Consider the following 20,067-nt stretch of genomic DNA (forward strand, 5'->3'; position numbering starts at 1 on the left):
GACTTCAGGCTGTATGACCAAGCTGTCATTGTCATTATGGTCCTGTCACAAAGACACACATATGGAGCAAGGGAATAGAATAGAGAACCTAGAGATGGACCCTCCGCTAGATGGTCAGGTAATCTTGGACAGAGCAGGAGAGAATATCCAATGGACAAAAGACAGTCTCCTCCACAAACGGTGGTGGGAATGCTGGACCAACAGCCACATCCAGAAGAAGGACACTGGATCCCTCTCTTACGCCATACACAGAACTCAACTCAAATGGATGAAAGACCTATGTGGTAGACAGGAAACAGCAGCATCCTAGAGGAGAATGCAGGCAGCACCCGCTTTGACCTGGGCTGCAGCAACTTCTTGCTCCACATATCTCCAGAGGCAAGGAAAGCAAAGGTGCAACTGAACGATTGGGACATCATCGGCATAAAACACTTAGGCACAGCCAAGGAAGCAATCTCTCTGGAACAGAAGACACATACGATCAAAGGTTAGTATCCAAAACCTGTAGGGACCTTCTCCAACTCGACACCCAAAACACCAAAACTCCAGCCAAGAAAGGGGCAGAAGACATGGACAGACATTGCTCCAAAGAAGATTCGAATGGCTAACAAACACATGAAGGAATGTTCCACCTCCCTCATCATCGCAGGAATAGAAATCCACACCACAGGGAAATGCCACCTCACACTGCTCAGAGAGTCTCAAATGAACAACTCAGGAAACAAAAGATATGGGCCAGGATGTGGAGAAAGGGGAGCCTTCTTGCAGTCTTGGTGAGAATGCGAAGTGGTGTGGCCACCCCAACAAACATTAAGGAGGTGCTTCAGAAAGTTGAAAATAGAGCTATCCTACAACTCAGCAATTCTACTAGTAGGTGTTTACCCGAAGGATACAAATACACAGATTCAAAGGTGTACATGCACCCTGGATTTTTACAGCAGCCAAACTACAGAAAGAGCCCAGATGTCCATCAACAGATGAATGGATAAAGAAGATGTGGTCCATATACACAATGGAATATTACTCAGCCATCAGAATGAATGAAATCTTGCCATTTGCAATGACATGCACAGACCTAGAGGGCATTATGCTGAGTGAAATAAATCAGTCAGAAAAAGACAAATACCATATGATTTTACTCATATGTGGAATTTACAAAAGAAATGAACCAAGAAAAAAAACAACATACGAAAAAAACCCTAAAAAACAAAACAAACAAACAAAAAAAAAACAAAAAAGAAGAGAAAGAAAAGAAAAGAAAAAAGAAAAGAGAAAAACCAGATTCCTAACTCTACAGAACAGTATGATGGTTGCCAGCGGGGATGTGGGTGGGGATGGGTGAGACAGGTGATGGCAATAAAGAGTACACTTACCATGATGAGAACTGAGTAATGTATGGAAGTGTTGGATCACTGTATTATATATGTGAAATGAACCCAACAGTGTACATTCATGTACTTAAAAAAAAAAAGAAAAAAGAATAGTAACCACATGGATTACTACCATTATTTCAAGGCTGACTATGTATAATACTCTAGACAAGTCAGCACAAGTCAGTATTTACAAATGGAGGAGAAAAGATGGCACAAAAATGTAAAGCATGTAAAGCATGATCCCATGTTCAGATAGTGAATACAGGCTAGAAATAGAGAGTGACAGCATTTAATTTTCTGAAGAACAATGTTATCATTTGTAAAATAACTTGTGTCCATTAAATTTGCTAATTTAGTATAACTCACAAACTATAACAAAGTCATTCCCAAACTCTTAGTAAGGATAAAGATTCAAACAGGAGGAAGACTGATAGACCATACTATCCAACAGAATGTTGTGTGATGATGTAGTTATAGTATCTGTGCTGTCCAGTTCAGTGGCCCCTAGCACCATGGTTCTCAACTGCGCTGAAATGTGCCTGCCCAGGTGATATGTCGTTGCTGGTGTATATTTTTGGTTGTCACCATCAGAGAGGCACTAACTGGCATCTAGTGGGGAGAAGCTAGAAATACTGTGAAAATTCCTACAGTGCACAGGGCAGCCAGAACAAACTATCACAGGACAGCTTAATATCTCAATTATGCTGAGCTGAACAAAGGCTGGATTAACCACATGTAGGTATTGAGCACTTGAGATATGGTTTATGAAAACGGAGAACTTCATTTTAAATTTTAATTTAAAATAACTTAAGCTTAATTTAATAATGATTATACAGCTTTATTTACATATACATAAACTATAATGTTATAGAGAATAAGCATAAATATAAAAATAAGAATCTTTTTTCCCTAATATTTCCATTTAAAGTAATGAACATCTTTAAGGAAAGGAAAGATTCTGAGGCTTAGGATTGTGGGAAAATGAGCATAAATAAAAGCATAAGAGGGAAAGCCATGCAGCTCGAGGACAGAGGCCCAGGCATCACACAGGTGAGCACAAGAGGAAATCACAGGAAAAGCGCCCCTTCCAGAATCACAGGCAACTCACTCTTGCAGGGTCTCCACCCCCTTCTCCTTGTGCTGCAGCTCTTGCTTCATCTGGGTCAGCTCTCGTTTTAATCTGGAAAGCTAAAGACAAATTACATTTTTTTTTCCAAAAAAAAGCTGCGGTGAAAATGATTTCCACAGTTGTTAGCATTGTCATCTAAGTTCCTGATTAGCTTACAACCCACTGGATCATCTATCCTGTCCGTGAATTTCCAACCACGGGCACACACAGCAGCCATCCTGGAAGAAGTGCCTCGCTTAGACACAAAAATCCCAGATCACTGGCAGGTTCCTGGCTCTGTGGAACCCGCAACTGTTTTCTTTTTCAAGACAGTGATTTACACATTACAATCGGCACACTCCGTAATACTTTTGTCATCTTCCCTCTACTTACTATTTAGATCCCACACGTGAAACGCTGTTGCTAAAAGCACGCTGTCCCACTAGGCTAAGTCAATCCCCTGGAGTGCTTACTTCAGCACATTCTGCCCCCACTTCAGGCCTGTGTAAGACTCAGGGGCTGGGCCTGGCAGCTCATGTGTTTCATCAACTCCCCAGGTGTTTTCTCAGGTGTGCTCGACTTTGAGAACCACTGCACTAAAACAGACACCTTTTTCGGGAAGGAGACACTGGAAGAGGAGGCTTCGTTTCCAAGCTGTCTCCCGTGCTTTGCTGCAAATGCAACAAAACCGTCCCCCTCTCATACAACCAAGACGGGGGCTGAGGGGTGAAACAGGGTGGCACATAAAGAATTCCAGGGTCACTGGGAAGGAGCATCAGAACCTTCTGGTCCAATGCCACTTCAGGAAGGACTTCCCTGGGAATACGGCCACCAGGGAAGGCCAGCAGATGCTAAAGCTGCCAAGGGTCAAGGCTGGCAACCCACTAATAGAGGGAAGCAGTCCTTTGAGATCAGGGCCTAGAGTCGCCAAATCTTCCCAAATTGGGCGGGAAGAGTCTAGCTCTATGGAAAACACAGAAGGATACAGGCCATTTTTTGTTAGATGAGCTAAGGTTTTAACATGAAACATTTTTCTTCCTATTAAAGGAATTAAATAAACCATGTTTAGTGATATTACACAAAAAAATACACATGGTCATTCCCCAACATATTAAGAATCTCCTGACCTCCATAGGTTCCCAGACCCCCTGAAGAAGGTGAGGAGCTTGAGAGCCCTTCCTTATCATGTATCGTCAATAAAAACTATACTGTATCAAGCGAAACAAAACAAAACAAAAATGGTTCTAGTTGTGATAAACACTCACCCTATCCCGATGACTTGCTATTTCCGCTTTAATTTGAAGTGGGTTGTACTTAGTATTTGTTGAATATCCTGAAAAGGCTACATAAATAGAAAGAAATATTTTATTCTACAAAAAATCCTTTAAAATAAATAGACACATTTAGACAAAAAAAAAAAAAAAGACTCATCTTATTAAAAAATTAGTCCTTAGTCTCAGACATACAACGTATAAATAGCACTGGCAACAAAAGAACTGATGTTTCACAGACTCAAACTTCCTTAATAGTTGATTTTTGGGTGATATTTTGTTGGCAGATGACATGATTCTAACTATATAAAAAATCTGAAAGAACCAACCAAAAAAACAAGAAGAGCCCTTACAGGGCACCTGGGTGGCTCAGTCAGTGAAGCGTCTGCCTTTGGCTCAGGTCATGATTCCAGGGTCCTAGGATCAAGTTCTGTGTCAGGCTCCCTGCGTTCTTCTCCCTCTGACTGCTGCTCCCCCTGTTCATGCTATGTCTGTGTCTCTCTCTATCAAATAAATGAGTAAAATCTTAAAAAAAAAAAAAAAAAAAGGGAAAAAAAGAAAAGCCCCTACAAATCAAAGAACCAATAAGTGATTACAAGAAGGCTGCATGATAAAATGTTAGTAGACAAGAATTAAATGCTTCCCTATATGCTATTAATAAATAAGTGGTACTTGACTCATTTAAAAGTAAATTATCATTTATAAATTAAATTATTTATAATTATAATTTATAAATTTATATTATAATACAGAATAATTTAAGTATAAATTTATATTATAATTTATTTATAAATTAAATTTATACATTAAAGTAAAATGTCATTTACATGATACCACAAAATATGAAATACTTAGGAATACATCTAACAAAATGTATACAAATCTACAAGGATTTTGTAGGACAATTATAAAACTCTGCTGAACAGAACCAAACCACTAAGCAAATAGAAGTATTTCATGCTCATGAACTGTCAAGATGTCAGTTCTTTACAGCATGATTTATACATATTCAGTGTTATCCCAATCAAAATCCCAGAAACTCAACAAACTGATCTGAAGTTTATACGTAGAAGCAAAAGACCCCTAATAACCAACGCAACGTTAAAGGACAGGAAAAAGCCAGGGGACTGACGCTACCAGACTCCCAGACTTATTATCAAACTACAGTAATGAAGATAGTGCGGTATTGGTGAAAGAAACAGACAGCTCAATGAAGCAAAATAGAGAGTCCAGGAACACATCTTTACAGATACAGTTAACTGATCACTGGCAAAGACAACAGACAATTTTTTCAACAAATAGTGTGGGAACTACTGGACATCCACATGCAAAAAAAAAAAAAAAATCTAGTCCGAAACTTTACATCTTTCACAAAAATTAACTCAAAATGAATCCCAGATCTAAGTTTCAAGTGTAGGGACATCTGCGTGGCTCAGTTGTTAACCGTCTGCTTCAGTTCAGGTAATGATCTCAGGGTCCTGGGATTAAGTTTTGCATTGGGCTCTCTGCTCAATGGGGAGTCTCCTTCTCCCTCTCCCTATCTCTCTGATAAAGAGATGGATTAGATAGATTATAAATGATGATAGATGATGGTTAGATAGATGACAGATGATGGATAGATGATAGATAATTCAGAGACGACAGATAGATGATAGATTATGATGATAGATGACATGATGGATAGATAGATAGATGATAGATGATAGATAATAGATGATAGATGATAGATAGATGATAGATAATTCATAGATGACAGATAATAGATACATAGATAGATAGATAGATAGATAGATAGATAGATAGATAGATAGATAGATGATAGATAGATGACAGATAGATGATAGATAGATAGATAGATACATAAATAGATAGATGATAGACAGATGATAGATAGATAATAGATAGATAGATGATAGATAGATAGATAGATAATAGATAGATGATAGATAATAGATAATAGATGATAGATAGATAGATAGATAATAGATAGATGATAGATAGGTAGTAGATACACAGATATATAGATAGATGATGGATAAAAATAAATATCAAATGCAAAGTGTAAACTCCTAGAAGATAATATAGGAGAAAACCTAGATGACCTCGGGCATGATGATTTTTTAGGTACAACACTAAGGGCACAATGCAGGAAAGAAATCATGGAACAGCTCAACTTCATTAATATTAGAAACTTCTGCTTCTCCACAGTCAGTGGAAGGAGAAGACAAACCTCAGACAGAGAGAAAATGTGTATAAGACACATTTGATAGGAGGAGTTAAGATGGTGGAGGAGTAGGGGACCCCTTTTTCAGCTGGTCCCCTGAGTCGAGCTGGATAGGTACCAGACCAGCCTGAACATCCACGGAATCAGCCTGAGACGCAGGAAGATACATCTGGATCTCAACAAATGAACATCTCCAGCGCTGAGTATTGAAGTACAAAGCACGGAGCCGTGAAACCGCGCACGGATATCGGAAGATAAACGGAAGGGGGGAGGGAACCGACGTGTTTGGGTACCGGGAAGTGGTAGCCACAGACACTGGGGAGCGGGTGGACCCAACGACGGCTCCCATGAGACAGCAGACTGAGAACATGAGCCAGAAGCCTGCGTCACCAGACTTCTCACGGACCTACGGTGTGCTCACTGGATCCAGACTGAGACCGGGAGCTCCATGAGCGTGCATGGGGTGGCTGGCGCCTGGCAGGCCACCTGCACAGGGGGAGTGGGCGGACTCGCGGACGGCACCCTTGAGACAGCGGACTGAGACTGTGAGCCGGGAGCGCACGCCACCAGACTTTTCATGGAACTCCAGAACTCCGGTGTGCTCACTGGAAACAGACTGAGACCGGGAGCTCCAGGAGCGCGTCGGGGGGGGGGGGGGGGGCGCTGGCGGCTGGCAGTGTTAGAAACACAAAGGACAGAGACACACCAGCCCTGGAAGTGAGGGCTGGGACACCGGGTGTGGGGCGCACATCCCGGGAGGCTCCAGGGTTGGGCAGCACCAACAGTAACAGAGTTAAAGTGGCCAGAACATCAGTGGAGAACTGAGGCTGAGATTCGGCCGCTACTGCCCTGACTCTCAGAATAGGCACAGGAGACTGCCAGGGAAAGCTACCAGAGAACAAAAGCGTGGAACAAAAGCCGGCTCACAGCGTTCCCATCCCCATCCCCCCTCACAGGGGACACGGAGACTCTACCCAAACAGGGTTGCCTGAGTATCGGCGCGGCAGGCCCCTCCCCCAGAAGGCAAGCTGAAAAATCCAGAAGCCCACAACCCAGGGCGCCTGGGTGGCACAGTCATTGGGCGCCTGGGTGGCGCAGTCATTAAGCGCCTATCTTAGGCTTAGGGCATGATCCCGGCATTCAGGAAAGGAGTCCCTCATCAGGCTCCTCCGCTGGGAGCTTGCTTCTTCCTCTCCCACTACCCTGCTTGTGTTCCCTCTCTCGCTGGTTGGCTCTCTGCCACATAAATAAATAAAATCTTTAAAGAAGAAGCCCACATCCCTAAGATCCCTATAAAACAAGGGCGCACGTCCTGGGTCCCAGTCAATACTTTGGGATCTGGACAACCCCGCAACCTCTCCTCATCAGAATGACGAGAAGGAGAAGTCCCCCCCAGCAAAGAAAAGACAATGAGTCTGTGGCCTCTGCCACAGAAATAATGGATATGAATATAACCAAATTATCAGAAATGGAATTCAGAGTAACGATGGTCAAAATGAGGAGTAGAACTGAAAAAACTATTAACGAAAAGGTTACTAAGAATATAAAATCCCTAAGGACAGAAATGAGAGCGAATCTCACAGAAATTAAAAATTCTATGAGCCAAATGCAGGCAAAACTACAGGCTCTGACGGCCAGGGTCACAGAAGCAGAGGAAAGGGTTAGTGAATTGGAGGATGGGTTAATAGAGGAAAAAGCCAAAATAGAAGCTGCTCTTAAAAAAATCCACGCCCACGAATGTAGGTTACGGGAGATTACTGACTCAATGAAACGATCCAATGTTAGAATCATCACCATCCCCGAGGGGGTGGAGAAAAACAGAGGTCTAGAAGAGATATTTGAACAAACTGTAGGTGAAAACTTCCCTAATCTAGCAAAGGAAACAAGCATTCGTGTCCAAGAGGAAGAGAGGACCCCTCCCAAGCTCAACCACGACAAACCTATCCCACGTCACGTCATAGTGCATTTCACAAATATTAGATGCAAGGATACAGTATTGAAAGCGGCCAGGGCAAAGAAATTTCTCACGTACCAAGGCAAAGGCATCAGAATTACGTCAGACCTGTCTACACAGACCTGGAATGAGAGAAAGGGTTGGGGCGGGGCATTTTGAAAACTCTTTCAGAGAAAAACACGCAGCCAATGATCCTTTATCCAGCAAGGCTGTCATTCAGAATTGATGGAGAAATAAAGATGTTCCAGAATTGCCAGTCATTAACCAATTTCGTAACCATGAAACCAGCCCTACAGGAGATATTAAGGGGGGTTCTATAAAGTTAAAAAGGCCCCAAGAGTGATACAGCACAGAAAGTAACAATCTATAGAAACAAAGACTTTACTGGCAACATGGCATCATTAAAATCATATCTCTCAGTATTCAGTCTTAATGTGATGGCTTAAATGCTCCCATAAAGTACCACAGGGTTGCAGATGGATAAAAAGAAATGACCCATCCATTTGCTGTCTAAAAGAGACTCATTTTGAACCCAAAGATGCGTTCAGACCTGAAAGTAAAGGGATGGAATACCATCCTTCATGCAAATGGACCTCAAAAGAAAGCTGGGGTAGAAATTCTCATATCAGACAGATTGGATTTTAAACTAAAGACTATAGTTAGAGACGCAGAAGGACACTATATTATTCTTAAAGGATGTGTCCAACAAGTGGATATGACAATTATAAATATCTATGCCCCCACAGGAGAACAGCATGATACACAAGACAACTCTTAACCACAATAAAGAGACATATAGATAAAAATACATTAATAGTAGGGGACCTCAATACCCCACTATCAGAATTAGACGGAACCCATGGCAAAAACTAAGCAAAGAATCAAAGGCTTTGAATGCCATACTCGACGAGTTGGACCTCACAGATATATATAGAACACTACACCCCAGAACCAAAGAATACTCATTCTATTCTAATGCCCATGGAACATTCTCAAGAATAGACCATGTTCTGGGACACAAAACAGGTCTCAACCGATACCAAAAGATTGAAATTATCCCCTGCATATTCTCAGACCACAACGCTCTGAAATTGGAACTCAACCACAAGGAAAAATTTGGAAGAAACTCAAACACTTGGAGACTAAGAACCATCCTGCTCAGGAATGACTTGAAAAACCAGGAAATCAAAAATCAATTTAAACAATTTATGGAGACCAACAGGAATGAAAACACAATGGTCCAAAACCTATGGGATACTGCAAAGGCAGTCCTAAGGGGGAAATACATAGCCATCCAAGCCTCACTCAAAAGAATAGAAAAATCTAAAATACAGTTTTTATATTCTCACCTCAAGAAGCTGGAACAGCAAGAGAGGGACAGGCCTAATCCACGCACAAGGAAGCAGTTGACCAAGATTACAGCAGAAATCGGTGAATTAGAAACCAGAACTACAGTAGAGCAGATCAATAGGACTAAAAGCTGGTTCCTTGAGAAAATCAATAAAATTGACAGACCACTGGCAAGACTTATCCAAAGAATAGAAAAGGACCCAAATTATTAAAATTATGAATGAAAAAGGAGAGGTCACGACCAACACCAATGAAATTGGAAGGATTATTAGAAACTTTTATCAACGGCTATATGCCAATAAACTAAGCAATCTGGAAGAGATGGAATCCTTCCTGGAAACCTATAAACTACAACGACTGAAACAGGAAGAAACTGATTTCTTAAACAAGCCAATTAATTATGAAGAGATTGAGTCAGTGATAAACAACCTTCCAAATAACAAAACTCCAGGCCCGGACCGTTTTCCTGGAGAATTCTACCAAACATTCAAAGAAGAAATAATACCTATTCTCCTAAAGCTATTTCAAAAAATAGAAACAGAAGGAAAGCTACCAAACTCATTCTATGAGGCCAATATTACCTTGATCCCCAAACCAGGCAAAGACCCCATCAAAAAGGAGAATTGCAGTCCGATTTCCCTAATGAATATGGACACCAAAATCCTCAACAAGATACTTGCTAATAGAATTCAACAGTACATTAAAGGATTATCCATCATGACCAAGTGGGATTCATACCTGGGATGCAAGCGTGGTTCAACATTCGTGAATTGATCAGCGTGATACATCATATCAACAAGAAAAGACTCAGGAACCATATGATCCTCTCAATCGATGCCGAAAAAGCATTTGACAAAATACAGCATCCTTTCCTGATTAAAACCCTTCACAGTGTAGGAATAGAGGGTACATTTCTCAATCTCATAAAAACCACCTATGAAAAAGCCTACAGCAAATATCATTCTCAATGGGGAAAAGCTGGAAGTCTTTCCCTTAAGATCAGGAACACGACAAGGATGCCCACTCTCGCCACTATTATTCAACATAGTACTAGAAGTTCTTGCAACAGCAATCAGACAACAAAAAGAGATAAAAGGTATCCAAATCGGCAAAGAAGAAGTCAAAATGTCTCTCTTCGCAGATGCCATGATACCCTATATGGAAAACCCAAAAGAATCCACTCCCAAACTATTAGAAGTTACAGAGCAATTCAGTAAGGTGGCGGGATACAAAATCAATGCTCAGAAATCAGTTGCATTTCTATACACGAACAATGAGACTGAAGAAAGAGAAATTAGGGAATCCATCCCATTTATAATAGCACCAAAAACCATATGTTACCTTGGAATTAACTTAACCAGAGACGTAAAGGACCTATATTCTAGAAACTATAAATCACTCTTGAAAGACATTGAGGAAGACACCAAAAGATGGAAAGATATTCCATGCTCATGGATCGGAAGAATTAACATAGTTAAAATGTCCATGCTACCCAGAGCAATCTACACTTTCAATGCTATCCCGATCAAAATACCGAGGACATTTTTCAAAGAACTGGAACAAGTAGTCCTTAAATTTGTATGGAAACAGAAAAGGCCCCGAATCTCCAGGGAACTGTTGAAAAGGAAAAACAAAGCTGGGGGCATCACAATGCCGGATTTTGAGCTGTACTACAAAGCTGTGATCACAAAGACAGCATGGTACTGGCACAAAAACAGACACATAGACCAATGGAACAGAATAGAGAACCCAGAAATGCACCCTCGGCTCTTTGGGCAACTAATCTTTGGTAAAGCAGGAAAAAAACATCCGGTGGAAAAAAGACAGTCTCTTCAATAAATGGTGCTGGGAAAATTGGACAGCTACATGCAAAAGAATGAAACTGGACCACTCTCTCACACCACACACAAAAATAAAGTCCAAACGGATGAAAGACCTCGATGTGAGGCAGGAATCCATCAAAATTCTAGGGGAGAACATAGGCAGTAACCTCTACGACATCTGCCACAGCAACCTTTTTCATGACACATCCCCAAAGGCAAGAGAAACAAAAGATAAAATGAACTTGTGGGACTTCATCAAGATAAACAGCTTCTGCACAGCCAAGGAAACAGTCAAAAAAACTAAGAGGCAGCCCACGGAATGGGAGAATATATTTTCAAATGACACTACAGATAAAGGACTGGTATCCAAGATCTACAAAGAACTTCTCAAACTCAATACACGAGAAACATATAAACAAATCAAAAAGTGGGCAGAAGATATGAACACACGCTTTTCCAATGAAGACATACAATTGGCTAACAGACACATGAAAAAATGTTCAAAATCATTAGCCATCAGGGAAATTCAAATCAAAACCACACTGAGATACCACCTTACGCCAGTTAGAATGGCAAAAACTGACAAGGCAAGAAACAACAATTGCTGGAGAGGACGTGGAGAAAGGGGATCCCTCGTACACTGTTGGTGGGAATGCAAGTTAGTACAGTTTCCACTCTGGAAAACAGTGTGGAGGTCCCTTAAAAAGTTAAAAATTGAGCTACCCTATGATCCAGCCATTGCACTACTGGGTATTTACCCTAAAGATACAGACGTAGTGAAGAGAAGGGCCATATGCACCCCAATGTTCACAGCAGCATTGTCCACAATAGCTAAATCGTGGAGGGAACCAAGATGCCCTTCAACAGATGACTGGATTAAGAAGATGTGGTCCATATTTACAATGGAATATTCCTCAGCTATCAGAAAGAACAAATTCTCAACATTTGCTGCAACATGGACGGCACTGGAGGAGATAATGCTAAGTGAAATAAGTCAAACAGAGAAAGACAATTATCTTATGATTTCTCTCATCTATGGAACATAAGAACTAGGAAGACTGGTAGGGAAGAAAGGGTAAAGAAAGGGGGGTAATCAGAAGGGGGAATGAAACATGAGAGACTATGGATTATGAGAAACAAACTGAGGGCCTCAGAGGGTGGGGGGTGGGGGAATGGGATAGGCTGGTGATGGGTAGTAAAGAGGGCACGTATTGCATGGTGTACTGGGTGTTATATGCAATGAATGAATCATCGAACTTTACATCGGAAACCGGGGTTGTAGTGTATGGTGACTAACATAATATAATAAAAAATCATTAAAAAAAAAAAAAAGACACGTCTGATAAAGGACTGTCACTTAGGTATACCAAGGTCACTTAAGACCCAAAAATTAAAAAACAACTCAAACAAAGCAGAAGCCTTAACAGACACCTCACTGTAGAAGATGTACAGATGGCAAATAAGCACATACATAGGTGTTTCATATCCCGTATCATCAAGGAAATGCAAATGAAACAATGAGATACAACAACAAACCAAATAGAAGGGCTAAATCCATAAAAATGGCACCACCAAATGCTGGGGAGGAGGTGGAGCATAAGAAACTATCTTTCATTGCTGGTGGGACTGTCACAAAATGGAACATATTCTTAACATGTGATCCAGCAGCTGTTCTCATTGGTATTTACCCATAGAAGCAGAAAATTTATGGTCACATAAAAACCTGGCAACTCAAAAAACAAACCAACCAACAAAAAAAACCTCTGCAAACTCTACTGTGAATACACCATGGTTCATCCAGACAATAAAATATTAATCATTGTTAAAAAGAAATTAGTAGTCTTGAAAAGACATGAGAAAACCTTAAATGTAAAGAACTCAATCTAAAAAGACTACACTCTACCTGCTTCAAAGTCCGTGACATTCTGGAAGTGGATAAACTATGGAGACAGTTAAAAGCTCAGTGGTTACCAACGGTTAGGGGGAGGTAATAAATAGGAAGAGTATAGTAGATTTTTGGAACAGTGACAATTTTGTAATGATGGATTCTTGCCATTATACAGCTGTCCAAACCTATACAATATACAACACCATAATGAACCCTAAAATTAAAGTGTGGGCTTTGGATGATAATGACATGCTAATGTAGGTTCATGAATTGTCACCCATGTGCCAATCTAGACCATGATGTTTATATGTGAGAAGACATTCATGTGTAGGGGCAATCAGATATGTGAACTTTCTGTTGAATTTTGCTGTGAACATGAAACTTATATAAAATATAAAGTTTTTTGTTAAGACACTTCTAGATTAATATGTCAGTATCCAGGAGGACTGAGAAAAGATAATTCCTTCAAAGATTTTTCCACATAGAAACTGAACTGAAGGACCCACACTTTTAAAATTTTATTCCAATTTCTTTGTGTTGTTGTTGCTGTTTTTAAAAATTTTATTTTTAAGTAATCTTACATCCAACATGGGGTTTGAATCCACAACCCTGAGATCAAAAGTCACATACTCCACAAACTGAGCCACCAACATGCCTCTATTCTGACTTGTTGTTGACTGATATCTAGCTAAAACATGACACATGACCTAATTCTTTCTTATTTATTATTTAATTTAAATGACAGCATAGTACCACACAGTTACATTAGTTTCAGGTGGACTACATAGTGATTCAACAATTCTATACATTACTCAGTAACTGCTCATCGCAGTAAATGTACTCTTCATTCCTCTGTTTCACTCATCTGTCCTCATCCTCACCTGATGACCTTGGTACTTCTATAGTTGAGTCTTTTTTGCGTTGTCTACTTTATTCCTTTTTTCGTTTTTTTCCTTAAATTCCACATATGAGTGAAATCATATGGTATTTGTCTTTCTCTGACTACTTTACTTTGCTTAGCATAATACTCTCTAGTTCCAACCACATGTAAAAATGGCAAAATCTTGTTCTTTTTCATTGCTGAATATTATTCCACTTTATTTATATATTACAAAACTTTAGCCACCACTATTAATGAACACTTGAGCTACTTCCAGAATTAGGCAATTCTAAATAATGCTGCAATAAACACTGGGGTGCATGCTCCCCTTTGGATCACTATGTTTGTACCATTGAGTAAATACCCAGTAGTGCAACTGCTGGAATGTAAGCTATTTCTATTTTTTAAAAATTTTGGAAGATGCTACATTCTGTCTTCCACAGTGCCTGCACCAGTTTACATTCCCATCAGCAATGCACGAGGGTTCCCCTTTCTACAACATCCTTGCCAATATTGGCTGTTCGTATTTTTTGTTTTAGCATTCTGACAAGTATGAGTTGATACGTGACTGTTTTGATTTGCATTTTCCTGATGATCAGTGAAGCTGAACATCTTTTCATATGTCCACTGGCCATACATGTCCAGATGTACTCTTTGAAGAAATGTCTATTCACATCTTCTGCCCATTTTTAAGTTGGATTTATTTGTTTTATTTGTGTTGAGTTGCATAAAGTCTTATATATTTTGGATATTAATCCTTTATTGCATATGTCATTTCAATATCTTCTTCCATTCATGATGTTACCCCTTAGTTTTGTTGATTGTTTTCTTTGCTGTGCAGAAGCTTTTTATTTTGATGTAGTCACAACAGATTATTTTTGCTCTTGGTTCCCTAGCCTCAGGAGACATTTACAAAGAGGTTGGTACATCAAAGATCAGAGAAATAGCCTGTTCTTTCTTCTAGGATTTTTTTGGCTTCCTGTCTCAAACTTAGGCCCTTAGCCCATTTTGAGTTTATTTTCTGGTGTAAGAAAGTGGTCCATTTTCATTCTTCTGCATGTAACTGTCCAGTTTCCCCAACACTATCTGTTCAGGGACTGTCTTTTTTCCATTGGATATTGTTTCCTGCTTTGTCTAACATTAATTGACCTTATAGCTGAGGGTCCATTTCTGGAGTCTCTATCCTGTTCCACTGATCTATGTGTCTGTTTTGTGCCAGTACCATATTGTCTTGATCATTAATAGAGCTTTTAATAGAGCTTGAAATCCAGAATTGTGATAACCTCCAGGTTTTTTCTTCTTTCTCAAGACTGCTTTCACTATTTAGGGTCTTTACAGTTCCATATAAATTTTAGAATTCTTTGGGGGCACCTGGGTAGCTCAGTCTGATACACGTCTGGCTATGGCTCAGGTCGTGATCTCAAGTTCCTGAGATCGAGTCCCACATGGGGCTCCTTGCTCAGCAGGGGATCTGCTTCTCCCTTTCCCTTTGCCCTTTCTCCACTCTGCTGCTCTCTCTCGCTCCCTCGCACTTGTTCCCTCTCAAATAAATAAGTAAAATCTTTTAAAAAAATTTTTAGAGTCGTTTGTTCTAGCTCTGTGAAAAATGCCGTAGTTATTCTGATACTAATCAGAATAAATCTGTAGATTGCTATGAATGATATGGGCTTTTTAACAATGTTTGTTTTTCTAATCCATGAGCGTGGAATATTTTTCCATTTCTTTGTGTCTTCCTCAGTTTCTTTCATAAGTGTTCTGTAGTTTTCAGAGTACAGGTCTTTCACCCCTTCAGTTAGGTTTATTCCTAGATATCTTATGGTTTTTGGTGCAATGTAAATAGGACTGTTTCCTTAATTTCTTTCTACTGCTTCATTATTAGTAATAGAAATGCAATGCATATCTGCTCACTGATTTTGTATCCTGCAATCTTATGAATTCGTTTATCAGTTCCAGTAGTTTTTTAGTGGTGTCCTTAGGGTTTTCTATATATAGTATCATGTCATCTGCAAACAGTGAAAGTTTTACTTCTTCCATACCAGTTTAGGTGCCTTTTATTTCTTTTGCTGGTCTGATTGCTGAGGCTAGGGCTTCCAGTACTATGTTGATCAACAGTAGTGAGAGTGGACATCCCTGTCTCATTCCCAACAGTAGGAGAAAAGCTCTCAGTTTTGCCCCAGTGAGTAAGATATTAGTTATTTTTCATAGATGGCCTTTATTATTTTGAGGTATGTTCCTTCTAATCTCACTTTGTTGAGGGTTTTTATCAATGAATAGACGTTGTACTTTGTCATAAGCTTTTTCTGCATCTACTGAAATATGGTTTTTATTCTTTATTTTATTGATGTGATGATCACTCTGACTGATATGCGAATACTGAACCACACACACTCTTATTCTAGGAATAAATCCTCATTGATTGTGGTAAATAATTTTTTTAATGTATTGTTGAATTCAGCTTGGTAATATTTTGGGGGGATTTTTGATGTAGGTTCATCAGAGATAATGGCCTGTAGTTCTCTCTCCCGTTTTTTCTTCTTCGGTGTCTTTACCTGGTTTTGGTATCAGGTAATGCTGACGTCATGGAATGAATTTGTAATCTTTCCTTTTTTCTATATATCTTTCCTTCTTTTTCTTTATTTTGGAATAATTTGAGAAGGACAGGTATTAACTCTTCTGTAAATATTTGGCAGAACTCAGCTGGGAAGGATTTTTGAATTATCAATTCAGTTTCACTGCTGGTAGTTCATATGTTTTTAGGAATGCATCCATTTCTTCCACATTGTCCAATTTGTTGGCATACAAGTTTTCATAACATTCTCTTAAAATCCATTGTATTTCTCTTGTGTTATTTGCTTTTTTTACCTCTTTCATCTCTGATTTTATTTAACTCTTTTTGCTTTTTAGATGAGTCTGGTTAAAAGTTTATCAATTCTGTTGATCTTTTCAGAGAATCCACTCCTGCTTTCAATGATCTGTTCTATTGATTTTTGTGGTTTCTGTAACATTTATTTCTGCTCTAATTTCAATATTTCCTTATTTCTGCTGGCTTTAGGCTTCATTTGTTCTTCTTTTTTAGCTCCTTTAGGTGTTAAGGTTAGGTTGTTCCTTTGAGACTTCTTGCTTATGATGTAGGCCCAAACTACTACACACTTCCATTTTAGGGCAATTTATTGTATCCCAAAGGTTTTGGACTGTCATGTCTTCATCTTCATTGATCTCCATGTATTTTTGTATTTCTTCTTTGATTTCCTGGCCGGCCCATTCATCGTTTAATAGCATGTTGTTTAGCCTCCAAGTAATTGTGGTCTTTCCAGATTTTTTCCTGTGGTTAATTTCTAGTTTCATATCATTGTGGTCTGAAAAGATGCATGGTATGACTTCAATCTTGAATTTTGGGGGGTTTGTTTTGTGGGCTAATATGTAGTGTTTTCTGGAGAATGTTCCATGTGCACTTGAAAAGAACGTGTGTTCTACTATTTTCAGATGGAATGTTCCGAAAATAGCTGTTAACTCCATCTGGTCCAAAGTGTAATTCAAAGCCATTGTTTCCTTCTTGATTTTGTTTAGATAATCTTCCCATTGATGTAAGTTGGGTGTTAAGGTTCCCTAATATTATTGTATTACTATCCATTATGTCCTTTATGTTTATCGTTAATTGTTTTATGTATTTGCCTATTCACACATTGGGTGCATAATATTTATAATTGTTATGTCTTTTTGTTGGATTGTCCATTACATAGTGTCCTTTGTTTCTTATACAGTCTTTGTTTCAAAGTCTATTTTGTCTGATATAAATATTGGTACCCCAGCTTTTTCTTCACATCCATTTGCATAATAAGGAAGCATTCAATTTGTGTGTATCTTTAGGTCTGAAATGAATGTCTTATAGGCAGGATATAGGTGGGTCTTGTTTTCTTATCCATTCTGACACCATATGTCTTTTGAATGCAGTATTTAGTCCATTTATATTCAAAGTAATTATTGATGGTTACATATTCACTGCCATTTTGTTACTTGTTTCATGGTTGTTTTTATTGTATTCTCTGTTCCTTTCTGTCTTGTTCTCCTCTCTCACAGTAAGTTGGCTTTTTTTGGTGATATACTTGGATTCCTTTATTTTTACTTCCTGAATATCTATTACTGGTTTTTGATATATGGTTATCAATAGATTTATATATACATTCTGAATGTAACAGTCTATATTTAGTTGACGATCATTTAAGTTTGAACCCAGTTTTCGCTCTTCCCCCATGTTTTAGGGATATGACATCATATTTAACATCTTTTTTTATTTTGTGAGTTCTCTGACTGATTTTTACAAATATATTTATTTTTATGGCTTTTCTATTTCCTACTTTTCTTACTCCTGTTTATGGTCTATCTTTACCACTCAGAGGCCCCTACCATTTCTAACAGAGCTGGTGTCATGGTGATGAATTCCTTTAACTTTTGTTTGTCTGGTAGAAGCTTTATCTCTCCTATTTTGAATGACAGCCCTGCTGGATAGAGTATTCTCTGTTGTAGATTGTTCCCTTTTAGCACTTTAATATATCATGCCACTCTCTTCTGGTGTGCGAAGTTTCTGCTGAAAATTCAGGTGATAGCTTTATTGGTTTACCTAGTATGTTACTGTCTTCTTTTCTCTTGTTGCTTTAAAAATTCTCTCTTTAGGGATGCCTGGGTGGCTCAGTCAGTTAAATGTCTGCCTTCGGCTCCGGTCATGATCCCAGGGTCCTGGCATCGAGTCCCGCATCAGGCTCTCTGCTCAGCAGGAAGCCTGCTTCTCCCTCTGTATGCCACTCCACCTGCCTGTACTCTCTGACAAATAAATAAATAAATAAATGAAATCTTTTAAAAAATTTAAAAATAAAAATTATCTTTTTATCACTATTTTTTGCCATTTTATTTACTATATGTGAATAGTGTGGATCTCCTCAGGTTGATTTTGTTGGCAGGATCTCTGTGCCTCTTAGATCTGAAGTTGTTTTCTTCCCCAGATTTGGGGTGTTTTCAACTATTCTTTCTTCAAATAAATTTTCTGCCTCCATTACTCTCTCCTCACCTTCAGAATCCTTAAAATGAAAATGTTATTATGGTTGATGATATTGCTGAGCTCTCAAAGTCTATTCTCATTTTGCATAAATTCTTTTCTCTCACCTGCTCAGGTTGATCACTTTCCATTACTCTGTCCTCCAAATCACTGATCCATTGTTCTGCTTCTTTTAGCCTACTATTTAGTCCCTCTAGGATATTGCTAAATTTCATTTATTGTTTCTTCATCTGTGGTTCTTTTTTTATCTCTTTTTTGAGGGTCTCACTGAAGTCCTCCACTCTTTTCTCAAGTTCAGTGACTATACTTATGACCTTTACTTTAAATTCTCTATCAGGCATATTGCTTATCCCTGTTTGGTTTTTTGTTTTTTGGTGTCTTGCTGTGATTTTGTGCTATTTTTTCATTTCGGACATATTCCCCTGTCTCATTTTGTCTAACTCTCTAGGTCTGTTTCAGTGTTTTAGGAAAGTCAACTATGTCTCCTGCTGTTGCAAATAGTCACCTTATGAAGATGAGGTCCTGTATTGCCCCGTGGTGTGATATGCCTGTTCACCAGAACCTGGTGCTTCAAGGGAGTCTGCTAGCATTTTGTGTTCCTCTTACTTTTATGGTTGAGTTGTGTCTGCCTTCACTGCAGTCATCAGCAATAGCTCATGGCCTGTTTTGGGCAGGGTTGGTCCCTGTGTTGTTCATGGGCCACTCTGGGGCTGCCTTTAGCTTGAGTTGAGTCAGACCAGGAATTTGTCAGAGACGCAGTAGCACCTAATTGCAGGGCACACTCCCTGTGTTGTTCCCCAAGGAGTTTTGTTGGTGAGTAAAGTCTGCAGTCAGTCAAATCAGATATATGCTCCCAGACCACTGTTATGGCCGGTTGTTCTGGTGTTTATTGTTATCTTTCCCTTTCCTTGGGACAGGAGTCATTTTGGAGGGGTTCTGGTTCCTGTTGGGGCTACTTACACACTTGCACACTGCTTTGGATGGGTTCCAGCTAAAGATGTATCAAAAGAGGCATAACCCAAAAGTGCTAGGAGGTGGGGAGCACAATTTTAACAAGGTTTGCACACTGCTCCTGCTGCAACTCAGGCCAGACAGGGTAGATCTTTAACACGGGTGGGTTAAGGGGTGCAGTTTCAGCAAGGTTTA

At 39.4% G+C, this 20,067-nt stretch overlaps 1 protein-coding gene across 3 annotated transcripts in view; it reads right to left on the reverse strand.

Moving 5' to 3' along the window:
- Positions 1-20,067, reverse strand: part of LOC123780130 (protein WWC3-like) — a 183,046-nt gene that overhangs the window by 78,697 nt on the left and 84,282 nt on the right. For all 3 annotated transcript variants that reach the window (XM_087859330.1, XM_087859331.1, XM_087859329.1), the window contains 2 exons: positions 3,747-3,823; positions 2,482-2,561 (listed from right to left, as the gene is read on the reverse strand). In XM_087859330.1, the coding sequence (XP_087715456.1) occupies positions 2,482-2,561; positions 3,747-3,823 (157 nt within the window). The remainder of the gene's footprint in view (positions 1-2,481; positions 2,562-3,746; positions 3,824-20,067) is intronic.

The sequence above is a fragment of the Ursus americanus genome, chromosome 37 (genome assembly GCF_024610735.1).
Source record: "Ursus americanus isolate L20-20 chromosome 37, mUrsAme1.1.p, whole genome shotgun sequence".
Classification (NCBI taxonomy): domain Eukaryota; kingdom Metazoa; phylum Chordata; class Mammalia; order Carnivora; family Ursidae; genus Ursus; species Ursus americanus.